Raw genomic sequence first — 13,632 nt, 5'->3', positions numbered from 1 at the left:
GTGGGTCCAACCCCTTGTGGGGCTGAGAGACACCTGCAGCACTCCTCTTACTGCTGAAGCAGGTGATGAGTGCTGCTACCGCTTGAACATGCTGAGACCTGGGCACAAGCAATGAGTTTGAGCCTTGAATCTCAGGACAGCCTTTATGAATTTTTGGAGACCTTTCCCTTTGACGTTGCTGTTGGCTGGCTTATGGGTCACAGCCCACACAGTCCTGGCTCCTACCTGAGTCACCTCTCTCTTCCTTCTGCATTGACAGGCAACAGAGGTGCCCTAATTTAGCAGCAGGCATTTCCCTCCCAGAGGCAGTGTCTTAAGATTCAAGTACTGCATTGTGTGACTATGCCTTTCTTTGACCTGAGGAGAACAACAGGTCACCCGCTCTCAAAATATGGTTGGATAGATGTTGAGCAGCTTGGATGCCTGGAGGCATCACTAGACCCATCCACTGAAACGGGGAGGGCAAATGTGAGGCCAGCTGCCTGCAATCCCCAGACCTACGTGGGCAGAATATAAAGATGGCCCCTACGAACAATTGTTTCACAAGGAATAAGAATGAGAACAGGCAGACCCATTATCTCGACATTACTGCCCCAAATTTAAGGGCAGTTGAGTTAATTTACTTAGTATGCTGTCTAACAAAAGGAAATCTGAGTTTCCATGGTGCATTGAACTGTACTGAAGTATGGTACATACGAACATTGTATGGTAAAGAAAGGGAAAACAAGTGTAAACTGAATGAATCATTAAGCTAATGAAATCACTGTCATAATGAGTCTAATCAATCTACTAAACGTGGCATCTGTTGAGTGTAACTGAGAGCTGTATGGGTAATTTAATTCTTTTGCTGTGTGCATCTTATCTGCAGAAAAGAGGAAAAAAGAAAGAAATATGGTATGTGCTTTCACAATGCTTTTGCATTTGTAGGTACATTTTCATGCCTCTATTTTTGACTTAGCTTGCAGTTGTCAGGCTTTAGTCAGGTTGTGGTGGAAGCGTCCCTTCTAGAGTCTGCTCATGGGTGCAGTTAAGTAGATGACTTACAAAAGAGGCCAGCCTCTATTAGACGGAATGGCTGCGCAATGCTCTTTATTTATGGAGTGCCCATTAATCATTCCCTCCTAAAGGCAAGCGAATCAAATGGAAGAACAGAAGAAAATGCAGTGCCGAACTATAGAGAGGGCATATGTTTGCTCATGCGTATATGTGTATATGGTGATGATAATAATCCTTTCCTATTATAAGCACTTTTAAAGGGAACATCAATGTGAAATGCTATGCTTTGCTGTTGAAAAATCAGTTACTTTTTTTCTTTCTTTCTTTCTTTCTCATTGCACTGCCTTTCTCATCATTTGGTCTGAAAACAAAAGTAGATACTCCTTCTATCTGAACCCACATTTTATGTGAAGCTGTAAAGGATAAAAGCCATACAGATTCTTTCTTCCACTTCATTTTTTGGATAGTATTTCTTTAGTTTAATTAGTCGATGCCCCAAGCTTGACCTACCTAGAATTTGTCATACTGGAGCCTTATAAGGAAAATACTCTTTACAGTTTGTAATATTTAAAGACATGGCTAGACTCATTTTGAGCTTGCCTCAGAAAGTACCACTAGAGTCAGCTTCAACAGAGTTTCTCCAAGTTTTCGTTAGTGTGCAAATGTGGGTAAGATGTGTCGAAATAGTTCTGAAAAATCCACTACTGAATTTGCAAGGAATCGTTTCCTCTCTCAGTCATGCTTTTTATAACACAAGCAAGAAGGCTGTGTTATATCCTTGCAGTGCTCTTCCACCATTTTGGGTGTAACATCCATTGTTCCCAAGACAAGAACTTGGTAGGAAAAGGGAGAGCATGGATATAAGACGGAAGAATGGCAGAAACTGCATTTTCAGGAGAATATTCTCCCAGGCTTTTTGTAAGCTTGCTTTTATTAAAGAAATTCACCGAAGGCAAGCAAAAATTTCCCATTTTGCTGAGCACTTCAAATAGAAATTGCTCGAATTTCTTTTGCTGCCCAGATGCTTTAACATGCAATGGCCGAGATAAGTTTTGCTTTTGAACTTAGAAAAAAAAAAACGAACCCCAAGCATTCCTTAGCTGCAGAACGAATGTTAATAAGCACACCGAATAAAGGAAAAGAGTTATTTGAGATTTTCCAGACTGTGTTTTACATCTTGTCTAAGTCCTCTGCGTCAGACCCAGACTGCTTTCCGGGCATTCCTCACATCACAGGTGCACAGGACAGGGGGACAGCAGGGCAGGGGTGGGAAAGGTGGAGAATGGTCCTTTTGAAGGGGGAAGGCATGTTGTAAAAAAAGCCCACAACCTAAGCTCCCCTAAGTTGCCTTAGCCAGATATTAGGCTTGATATTAGAAGCAAGGAATATCCTTTAGAAACCAAATGAAACCCAGCATTGCTTTGGAAATGGATGGGAGCTGACAGGCACATCTGGGAAGCTGGCCAGCGCATTTAGAGGTCTAAATAGGAGCAGAGTTCTTTGGAAAATCTGTTTTTAACTTAGACTGGGAAGATGCTTTGCCATTTCCACAAGGCTGCTGTACTCCATTTTTCGCCTTGGCTGAGTCTGTTACAGACTTTACAAGACAGCACATACGTAAACACGTGTTGTACTTGTGCTTTTAACTGACATGAGTATAGCAGTAGGTTTACCAGTTTGAGAGCTGCTGTAATAACCCTCCTTGTACGTCCCCTTTCTCTGGGGTGAAATTCTCTAGCTACTTAGTGCATGAACATCCTACAACAGGTAAGGGGTGAAGCTGAACGCTATGGTGTTTAATTACAAGAAAAGGGTCATTTCAGGTAGCAAAATGTAGCTACCTGAGCTGGATTTTACCTCTTTTCCTTCAAAACCAGCTGAATGATCGTGATGGTCTTCACCAGTCAGATGTAGGGTAAACAAATGGCAGCATCCTGAGCATCACAGTGCCATTTCAGGTCAGGGTAGGACATGAGGTCCCTCTGACTTGGTGGGAAGAGTGCTGTTCGTTCAGCTATCACGGCTTCCCGCAGTGCCCACGACTCCCGAATAGTCTGTCCTTCTCGTACCTGCTCGCGAAAGAAGGGAACAAATCACACCCACATTACTGAGCCTTTCAGGCCTCTTCTTTACATTCTGCCACGTCCCCTGTGGCTGGCAAGGCTCTGCCTGTGGGAGGATGGTACGAACGGCACGCTCTGCTTCTCTCTGTGCAGGATTCACCTTGAGGACCTCAGCCAAAGCGTGCTGCTCCATATGACTGAGAAGCTTGGCTACAAGAACAGCAACGTCATCAACACTGTGCTCTCAAACAGGGCAAGTCACACGCTTGCCATCTACTTTCTACTTAATAAGAAGCTTGAGCGCTACTTGGCAAGCCTTAGGGTAAGTACTGCTTGATGCTGATTCTTTGGACAAGCAGGTAAAGAGGGTAAAAAAGTGCTTGCTGGCATTGATCTCAAGGCTTTACCTGAGGGTTTTTTTTTCTAATTTTGTAGCAGTAACCATGAAAGGGAAGCATTCCTCGCAAACTAACAGCATTATTTCAGATGAGAATTCCCCAGGCTGCAGAGATAATTGCTGATGGGCTTTCCATCTCACAAGTCCGTGTTTCCATAGGAGATCCCCTCCGGCTAGGCAGTTACCCTATAGAAAGCAAACTGAAAGCCTTACTTGTGACTTGTGGTGTACTGTGTCCTTATGTTGAGATAATCCTGCCACTTGAAATATCAGTAACACAATGTAATTTGATTCAGGAAATCAAGAGGAAGCTTAAGAGCTACTAAGATTTTATTTAGTTTGTAAGTGAAAACTTAGCTGAAATTTTTACATGAGAAATAACATGAATATAAAGTCTCCTAATCTCCTGCCGACCTTCCTGGACCCTGAGTATGGCTTGGGAGTCAGAAACACTGCTGATGGCTTTGCACAGCAGCTTTCTCTAGGGCAGGAGTCTGCTGCCACATGTCATCCTTCCTGGTGCCTCCTGGGGAGCGGAGCTCTCAGGCCACGTTTTGCGTGGTACTTGCTGGAGTGCTAGGGTGGGCGCAGCACACAGAGACAAGCTGCACGCTCTCTTCCCTTGGCCTCTTCACACAGCTGCCTGTGGTCTGGCGAGGAGTCTTAACTAGTTGAGGATCTGTAGGCTCCTACGTGACTGTGTGGGTAGGAGGGTGGGTTGTATGGAGTTTTCTTCTTAATGTGTTTGCTTCTTAGGGAAATTATTCCCAACGGCCTTCTGATCTGACAACAGCTTCTTAGGTTTTTTGTTTTCTCAGTTCTTTTAGCAAGCTTGTTTTAATGATGATGCCATCAATGATATTTAAAATGTAAAGGACCAAATTCACTATCTCTGTAAGCTGATGCACCTCCACTGAATGCCAACTGTCAATACGATCCATTAAGCAGTAATTGAATGTTGGTTTTCTCTAATTAGCTAACATGCTTCACTTTTCTGTGCTTCTCTCTCCACAGAAGTCTGAAGGCCAGGACAATATTTGCCACAAGAACCAGCTATACCAGATAGAAAAATACAAGGCAAATAAAGACTCCTATGAGGTAAAGCTCATTAAAGCTCATTAAGATACTTTGAAAGCAGCCTGAATTTGAGGATCCCTGGCGATTGTGGTTAAGGCGATGGGTTTCTGGACCTGTGGAGAAAAAAAAGACCTGTGGTCTTGCCTGTGCAGGACAAATAATTCCCTCAATTTCTTTTCAAAGGAGCAAATAGCAACCCCCTGGGGTGGAAGTGTAAAGGTGTCTTTCAGCTTTTATGAAGAAAATAAAAGTTTTAAACGCTCTGTTTAGCAAAATAATGCAAACTTCTTCAGGGGGCTCCGTAGTTTCATTCTGGGATGCAAGTTGCTGGTGTTGTAAGAAGACCGTGACTGTGTTGCCTTGAGTCTCAAGACCTTGGTGGTGTAGGGCAGAGAGCTGAGTGACAGCCAGGGTGACCCTCCCTGGTCACCTGGAGTTCCTGGTGTCCTAGGCCAACCCTGGCTTGACTACCAGAAACAATGAAACTGTAGTAGCACAAAACTCTGCCCAGGTTAGTATTTTTTGCTTCTTAGCAGAAGTGATGCAGAACTAGCCCACTGCATCGTGAGGGATTTCCCTTGGCCAGAGAAAAGATTTAACCAGGTTACCTTTTGCTCTGTCGGTCTCCAGTCTTTTTGCCTGCAAATAGAGAGGGTCATTTGTATTAAAAGAGTACATATGAGATAATAGGAGTCTTCTCATGGCTGGATTTTTCTTCCCTGGCTGATTCTTTGCCAAGCACTAAAATTACAAGAATAATATGAGCTCTGCAAGTCTTACCTACCAACACAAAGAGCAGTATTCTTGAAGAGTCTACCTATTTCAAAAGCTACTCTTCAGCGCCAGATTGATGATCTAATTGCAGGGGCAGATTTGTATCATGGCTGGTTTTGTTTATTTTAAAGACTGCTTGCAAGCCAAGTTGAACTGCAAGCCAGATGAAAATATCAGGGCAAAGTACTTATCATTCTTTTCTTACATAAATCAAAAACCACCTTACTTAAAATGTATCAGCAGTGGGTAGACTCAATGAATATAGTATTTCAAAATGCTCTTTGACAGCTTGCTTCAAGCCGTTGCAGGGCAACCTTCCCCTGGAAACACAGGCAGGTACCTGGAGGTGAACGCTGCAGATGTTGCATGGTGCATCCTGATGCTCTCCGGGCCAGCTTCCTCCAGCTGCTGGTGTCGCTTCTCTGTGCAGTGACGGAGAGCCACAGATGGCTCTGCCTCCCGTCCAGGCATTAGCTTACCGCTTTTGCGTACCTACCCCGTGCAGGGGAGTCTGCAGCAAGGCCTGCCTGTGCACCCGTGCATAGCCGAGAGAGAAATGCATGGTCTGGTTTGGTGGTTGTCGTCCTGAAATCCCCGTGCCCCTAGAAGGGAACTGGTGTTTGACTTCTGTAAGGATAACTGAAAACTAACGGTGGTGCCACTGCATGACCCCAGTTTGGCTGGCAGGCATACTTAGGGATAAAGGCTCCCTTCAAAGCCTCTCCCGCACTCGGAGTTAGTCCCAGTGTAGCTATTTAGAGGATGAGGGGGTGTCATTTCTTTCTTGAAGTAGTTACCTTGATGCAATCATAGTGCAGACACCGTGATAATAATACAGTATATTCTCTTTCTGCATGGCCATAGCTGAGTATAAAGCATGTTTTATATCGCTTTAGCTCTATTTACACAAGGGGATTGCGTTACCCTTACTGTACCAGGACAGTTACAGCAGCACAGGTGGGTGAATACAGACCCTGGGATGCCACTGCCTTTTGTAACTATGGCAAACATCTCTCCTAAAATGCCTTCAGACACAGCCCTGGTAGTGTCTAGCTCATGCCATTGGGATCAGTGGGTGCCACCGGGACTCAGGGGTAGGGATTTCGTAAGCTCAGGCAGGTTCATCAGCTGCAGATAGAGTCCCCTTACCACCCCCCATTTCCAGAGGGGAACTGGGAGGCACTGGTCCCGAGGCAGACACTGCATGGAGAGCGTAGCTGTGCGTTGCCATGGGAATAGCAGGGAGAGAGCTGGTCAGCTTCAGCTTCGGCAGCTGACTGAATTTCTTCCACCTCACTCCAGCGATGTGAAAAAAGGACTTTGCCGCGGGCGGGGGGCTGCCTGCCAGCAGCATCGGCTGTTGCTGGGGCAGGCAGCAGGGCAGATGGGCAGTGGTCGTGCCCAGACCCCCTTCTCTGTTAGGTTTCCTAACCTGGGGTGGTAGGATCAGTGCACTGGGGCTGAGGGTGCTGGAAGTTGCTGTCGGTGCTGAGTAACCAGGCTGTTTGGCAGGCTGATTTCATTTTAGTGCTCAGGGCAGATGGGCAGCACAGGGAGGAGGGAGGGAAGCAGCAATCTGTCTGTCTCTCTCCATCTCTCTCTTTTTGTTGGAGAGGCCTCAGGTGATGAGTGGTCATCCCTGCAGCACATCCAGGGGACCAGCGCTGGGGATACTTGCCTCTCCCGCAGGGTAGCCAGTGGGCTCAGACTTGGGGGATTTGCAATTTTTAAGAACTTGTTTCATTGTCCTATCACTATTTTAGACACGGCTAAGGCAAATACCCTTTATCTTCCTTTCGAATCCGTTGCTGGGACTAAGAGTAGGTTTTCGGGTCGAGGTCAGGACAGGAAATAGCAGAGGATGATGTAATGCCAAACCTATTCAAGTATAACGTACGGTACAACTCCTGCATTGTGCGACAGCATGCCGTTACATGGCTGGGCACGGTACAGTGAAGAGCGAACTTTTATAACTCCCCTGAAGGAAATCTTCCTTTCCTTTTAAGATATAATAGTATGTGGCACCTTGGGAGTTCAGGATTTTGGTCGTTTCCCCTTCAACAACCATCACCTAAGCGAAACAATCTTAGTAAATTTTAAAAATACTTAAAAGACTAGTTGCAACATTCATCCAGGGTAAAGTAATTCATTGCTAACACTGGCTATGTGAATTTTCTTGGGGGGGGGGGGGGGCTTTAATTGTACGGTATGCCTGTGTTACTGCTGCTTAGAAAACATTACAGCACTGCGAAGTTAAAGTCGGGAGCACTTGGCAGGTGAGGAGCTGCGGCTTGGCTCTTGCACCATTAGGCTAAGAATATTGCAGCACTGAAACGTCCTGTATTCTGACAGATGCTGCAGCAACCGACATGCGAATTCTTTCCTCACCTATCCAAAATAGCAGAAAGCCGCTAACATTCTTGATCGGCTCCTTTAGGCTTAATATAGTTACCACTTGGTCTCATCCTCACAAGTACCTTTAAAAAAAGATACTCAGTAGAGCCCAGTCTCTGCTGAACTTGGCAGCAGAGTTTCAGAGCCTCAAGAGGAAATACAGTGTGGTGGGCTCAAAATTAACTGTACAGCTTCCACTGACTCTATTGTGGCTGGGTGTTATTCACACAGCGTTATTATTATTATCACTATTGTTGTTATTACTGTTGTCATTACTTCATCGTTGTCAGCAGTGACTGTGCTTGCCAAGATAGCGCCTGGGACCCATCAGATGTTGCATTGTTCCAAGCGCACCATGGGCAGGGAGGAATAAATGCTCAATGCCAGAGGTGTTCACAGCCTCTAAAGGCAAGGGGAAAGACATCAGGTGGACGAAGAGGTATCATAGAATGTCCTGAGTTGGAAGGGACCCACAAGGATCATTGAGTCCAACTCCCGTCCCTGCATAGGAAACCCCAAAATTCACACCATATGTCTGAGGGCATTGTCCAAGTGCTTCTTAAATATTGTCAGGCTTGGTGCCGTGACCGCCTCCCGGGTGAGCCTGTTCCAGTGCTCCACCAATCACGTGTAACGTAAGGTATCACGTAAGCAAAGTGATGATGGCTCCATAATGCATTGGTTTGTTTCTGTGGAAGAGTTAGCCAGCTTTAGCTAGCTAAAGGGAAAGAAATTGGAGGGGATAAGGGACGGATGGAGAGAAGGCTGGGGACAAACAACGTGTGCACAAAGGGAGACTGAGGTGAAGACGGTGAGGAGCTCAGAGGGGGTCTCTGGTTCTCGCTCTCCCAAGTCACCTAACCACTTGTGTCATAAAAGTAAAAACCCTAGTTCATGATTCACTGAAGCTCTTCCTTCCAACTCCTTAACTTCTGAAAAGTCAAAGGTTAATGAGCCCAGCAGTGCCCAGGTACCATCTGTGCGGGGGGCTGGACTCTGGCTGAGCTGGGAATCATCAAAACGGGTGCTGTCTGGTTATTTTCCTCTTAGGTGTCTTCATATGTTTCCAGAGCTGTTTAGTGGCCCAAGAAAACCCGAGCTGTCTTCTGCATCTTTCTTTCCCTCTCTCACATGTATGCACGTTAGTTTGCATTTGAGGGTTTCGATAGACTTCATGTCAATGAACTTTCAAAAGAAAATCATCAGGAGAGCCAGCCCTTTGGCAGTGCGTAATTATCAGACAAAATACAGGCCTCGGCACATAACTGGGTGAAGGAACTTTTCTGCATTTTAAAAAAAAAACTTGTAGTTACAGTGACTTTTCAATAAGACACAGCGAAACGTGTTGCTTAAATGAGAATTACAAGCACGCAAAGCATGTCACATAGATGCCCCACTAAAGAAACAACCCCAAAGCAACCAAAACAAAAGCCCCACTTGTTTGAGATTGATATCTAAAACCAGGCCACACGGCTTTGTTCCAGAAAGGTGAGAGATTCTTGAAGTCTTTGAAGGATAGCAAAATATGGGCCACAAATTTGATGCCTGATTTTTAGAAGTGAAATAAGACTTTTAGCTCCCCCGAATCAGTGCAAAGAGTGTTACGCAGCTTGCAGAATCTAGTGATTCATGTTGAAAAAAGATACAATGAATTTTCACTGTGCAACAGTGCTTTGAGAATTGGATTCCTCTTCAGAGTCCCACTCCCAGGTTCTGTTTTTCCTCTGTCATCACTGGAGATCAAACCTGTCTTTTAGGATGTATGCGTTTGCAGTCCCACCTTCAGCTGTCTTCCCCATCACGAAAAGGAGTTAGGGCTCAGTGAAGGGTTGGGCCAGTAATTTTCTCCCCCTCCATGTCTTGTGCAGTTGCAGAGGTGCTATAAAACACTACGAGGTCTGGGTGGCTGGCCGTAATACTCAGCTCGCACTCCGTCACAGGTGCAGCCCCAGCATTGCAGCCTAACGCGCGCGTAGCATCGGATTCCTCCCAATCTTGTTCGGACAGAAGATAAATGACTCAAAGCATTTAAACTTCTTTAAAGCTCTGCAGCTCACCTTTTCAAATATCAGAGGAAGTGCAATGAAGAGAAATCAAAGACCTTTTTTTTGGTGTTTAAACGGGGAGGCAAATTTCAGGTATGAAGGAGCACGAACCTGCATCTACTTGCTCCAACGAGGTCTCCTAGGACAAATGGCCTATGAAGAGAAAGCTTTCCTTTTCCTTTAATTTTCCCAAACCAACCTTCACACTGCATGAGTGTCAGAGCAGATGGGAGGCATGAAATCATGTCAAACAGATCACAGGAAAATGAGCCATGGAAGATTTAGTTATTTTGAGTAGCCAGGATAAGTTCCTTGTAAATGTATAGTTTTTAATTTGGCTTCGGTAAGTGGTGTGCTTATAATTCTGGGAGTCATTTAAACTTCCCTTAAGTAAACCAAATTGTTCTTGTTTGTTTTACAACTTAAAGGACAAAAAACTCAAAGAACAAGAAAAGAAAGGGGAGATTCTTCACCGTCAGCTCCCAAAGAAAACTGAGAAAAGTCCAGTTTCATATAGACAGCCTTCTTCCTGTCTTATCTCACAGATACAGAACACCAAGGCTCTGCTGAAGGACCGGAAAGTCACCAAGGCTGGAGGTCCGGAGAAAGGTCAGTGGGAGAAATACCAGTAGTGCGTCCCTGTGCGCGTGTGCATGCCTGGGCACGCACAGTATTAGTGACAGCGTCTTGCGTGTTGTGTGTTTGTTAGTAAATAGTCGTGGGCTTGCATTCGCTGTCTGCTCTGGGGGTGGTATGTGAAAGAGGACTGGATAACGTAGTCAAACATTGAACGAAATGGCCTGAGGAAACCATGACGATGCTCAACAGTCATGAATCCTCACTTTTACTTCTCTTTTTATTTGACAGAATTCCCAGTGTGTTTTAAAAAAAACTTTCTTTCCCTATTTATACGTACTTACACAAAATCATCTGCGCTTCACACTGGCGCTTTGAAAGCATCAACACCCACCCCAGATCACTGACAAACCAAAGCCAGTAGAGATGTTTCTTCCTACCGGTGAATGCCTTTTGCTAAGAGGGTACTAAGTGGCAGCACGGGAAGAAATCCCTGACCCTGAGGAGAGTGCCAGTACCGGCGGCATCCCTGGGAGAAGCAGTGTGCAGCAGCAGAAATGCTGGTGGGACCGCCAACCACAGCAGATTTCAGGCAGCAAAAGGAGGGGGAAAAGCATTAATGGGGAAAGAAGAAGACAGGACAGCCAGCAGAGAGCAGAGCATTAATCACGCAGGGTAGGAGGCAGCCGGGGAGGGATGGGTGAGAGCTGCTCGTAAAAGGAGGCTGGAGAAAGGAGTGGAGGAAAAGGGGAGACAGCAGGGAAAATGGGGTGTCGCTAGTGCACACGTGGACGGGAGACATTGAGGAGCAGGAAGGTGATGTCGCCAGCTCTTAAATGAGGGAACTAAACGAGGGGAGGTCACTGCAGAGCAGCAGGGGGAAATACGGTGATGGAAAATGTTTACTGTGGTGTCAGGGGGTTATTTGGGGTGGTGGCTTATGGTGGTTTCATGCTTTTTCTCATGAATTGACAATTTATCGTTTGATGCTTTGAACCTGAAAAAAATGTCAAAATGGTGTTCATCTGGCAGCACAGGCACCTCTGCTGCAACATAGCAGTCATCTAGAGAGCTGATCAGAAATGGGACATACTTTTTGTGAAAAATGTAAAAACCATTAAAAAATGCTCATTTTGTTCAGGTTTGTTGTTCCTTTTGGGAGGGAAGCACTGGGGGAAGTAAACCTAGTTCATTTATTTTTCCTCTTTAGGTTTCTCCCTGATTTTTTGAACAGAAACCTGAAAATCATTCAGATAGCTAAAGCATTTCTCCACTTACGGAAACGGTGTTTTGACACTTCTTAAATGAAGTGGTCAAATAATTTTGACCAGTTTTAGAAAGAAACTAGTCAGATTAAACCTGGTCTGCTTTTCCCAGACAACTCTCAATGTGAGTGATTTCATCCTGTACATCCATTCAGGTCTCAACCCCTGCCAAGACCATCCCTTTCAAAAGAAATACATGTGAGATTTGTGGCTGTGACCTGAGGGCTGGCAGACCTAAATTATTTGATATCCCTTTTAGATGGTTTGAGACCGAGGGAACTTGTGGACAGTGATTAACTGCCAATCCACTATTCTTTCAGTTTGGGGGAACCTAGCAAAGCAGGCTCCTTGGACAGCTTTCCATAAAGGCAGCAAAACGTGTTTCCTTGCGACTGGCTTGGCATAAGCGAGTGCCAGCATCCTGTAGAAACCAAGCAGATCTTCTCCAGGAGCTGTTTTGTTTTACTGGGCCAAATCCTGCAACGATTGTTCCATTTATATTCGGTCCTTGCTGGGGGAAGCTTCTCACTGAAGTCGATGCAGCAAATCTGTTCCAACTGTAACAGCCTGAATCTGGCCAGTGCAGCTACTCTGTATTTACATGTGTGAAACCAAGAACAGATTTTGTTCCAAAATGCAAGGAAAGACATTAGGGATTAACTCACTGTTGTCCCCTGTGTCTCTAGGTATGTCAGTAAATACAGTACACAGACCCAGTTAAAATCATGTAAAGTTGTGCTAAGAATGGAGAAATGTGAGATTTCTCTGACATGGCCTTAGAGGACATAATTAATACAAACAGCTGAAGACAGCTGTGGTTTTCCATTTCATGTCCTTGTCTTACTCGGTTTAAGCGCTCTTCCTGCCTTTGAGGAAAGGGGCAGATAAATTACCCATGAAACAACAATGTAAGTATCAAATGAGAGTCGGGGAATGAGGTTCTGAGTATGTCCCTAAGACCATTTGTTTTAGCTAGCGCATTTGTCATGCTCTTCTAAAATTTGTTAAAGGTGACGTCGGATACTGTCTGCCATAAGGCAGAGAAGGCAGTGCTATTAAATGCAATCCGCTCTTCTGGTTCCTTTTCTGATTGCTTTGCAGACTCCAGCAGTGGGGTGAGCCCTTTCCACGAACCCCTGGCAACCAAGACGGGCTGCGTCACTTCCAGCTCCCTGGAGTACCTCGAAGTCCAGCAGCCGCCCCCCAGAACCCCTCGGCTCCTCAAGAGGCAGGAGTCTCCGCAGCAGGAGCCGGCCCGGATCGGGGGCCGGGCAAAGGACTCTCCTCTCATCCTGAATATTGTGCACTCCTTCGAGTCGGTTGACAGAGAGGACCAAATAGACCAGGTTTCCCCCTCTCATCAGTACAGGATTTTAGGCTCGCCAATGAATTTCCCTTACAAAAGCTCAAGTGAAAGGACACTGTCCCCGCTTTTTCAGCCAGGGAGTACGTCCCCCGTCCACCCCACCCAAGTATCTTTCACGTATGAAGAAAAAACGTATCCGGCAAAGGAAGAAGCAGTGTCCCCTACTCAGCTGGTTTCCAACAACCCCTTGGGCAGCCCTAACTGTGTTAAAAGCAGAGGCAGATTCCCCATGATGGGGATCGGACAGATGCTGCGGAAGAGGAACCAGACGATGCAGTCGGCGGGCGACAAGCCGCTGGAAGCGAGGATGCCTCAGCTGCAGCAGATGAGCCCCACGCAGATTTCCTTCAATGCAGCAGATGCTGTCAGCGGTCAGTGTTAGTCTGACATCCCGGGATTTGCACTGCTGTTCTCTGGGACCTAACCTTTTTAACTTTTAACAAGAAGGGAAAGCCACAGGCATGTTACTTACACTACCGTGGTCCAACGTAGAAAATCAGAGGTCTGTTTGTAAGGAAAGCGTTGTCCTATATATTAAAGTTGAAAGAAAAGGGCTCTGCTTGTGCTGTTAAGAAATATCAGCATTTGGCATCTGACTGTACACTAAAACATGTCTTGAAAGAGCCACGTGAATATGTATTTTCACTGCTCTCATCTAGTATTGCAGTAAGGTTGATTG

General features: G+C 45.6%; 1 protein-coding gene across 1 annotated transcript in view; it reads left to right on the top strand.

Annotated features, from left to right (window-relative positions):
• Nucleotides 1-13,335, top strand: part of HUNK (hormonally up-regulated Neu-associated kinase) — a gene marked incomplete at both ends in the record, with an annotated part of 57,321 nt that extends 43,986 nt beyond the window's left edge. The window contains 4 exons of the mRNA XM_082337620.1: nt 3,213-3,381; nt 4,471-4,554; nt 10,175-10,355; nt 12,689-13,335. Coding sequence (XP_082193746.1) covers nt 3,213-3,381; nt 4,471-4,554; nt 10,175-10,355; nt 12,689-13,335 — 1,081 coding nt within the window. The remainder of the gene's footprint in view (nt 1-3,212; nt 3,382-4,470; nt 4,555-10,174; nt 10,356-12,688) is intronic.
• Between the last annotated feature and the right edge of the window lie 297 nt (nt 13,336-13,632).

Source organism: Platalea leucorodia (assembly GCF_965183815.1).
Source record: "Platalea leucorodia genome assembly, chromosome: 2".
NCBI lineage: Eukaryota > Metazoa > Chordata > Aves > Pelecaniformes > Threskiornithidae > Platalea > Platalea leucorodia.
The sequence above is the reverse complement of the archived record's forward strand: the minus strand, read 5'-3'. Positions and strand labels throughout refer to the sequence as shown.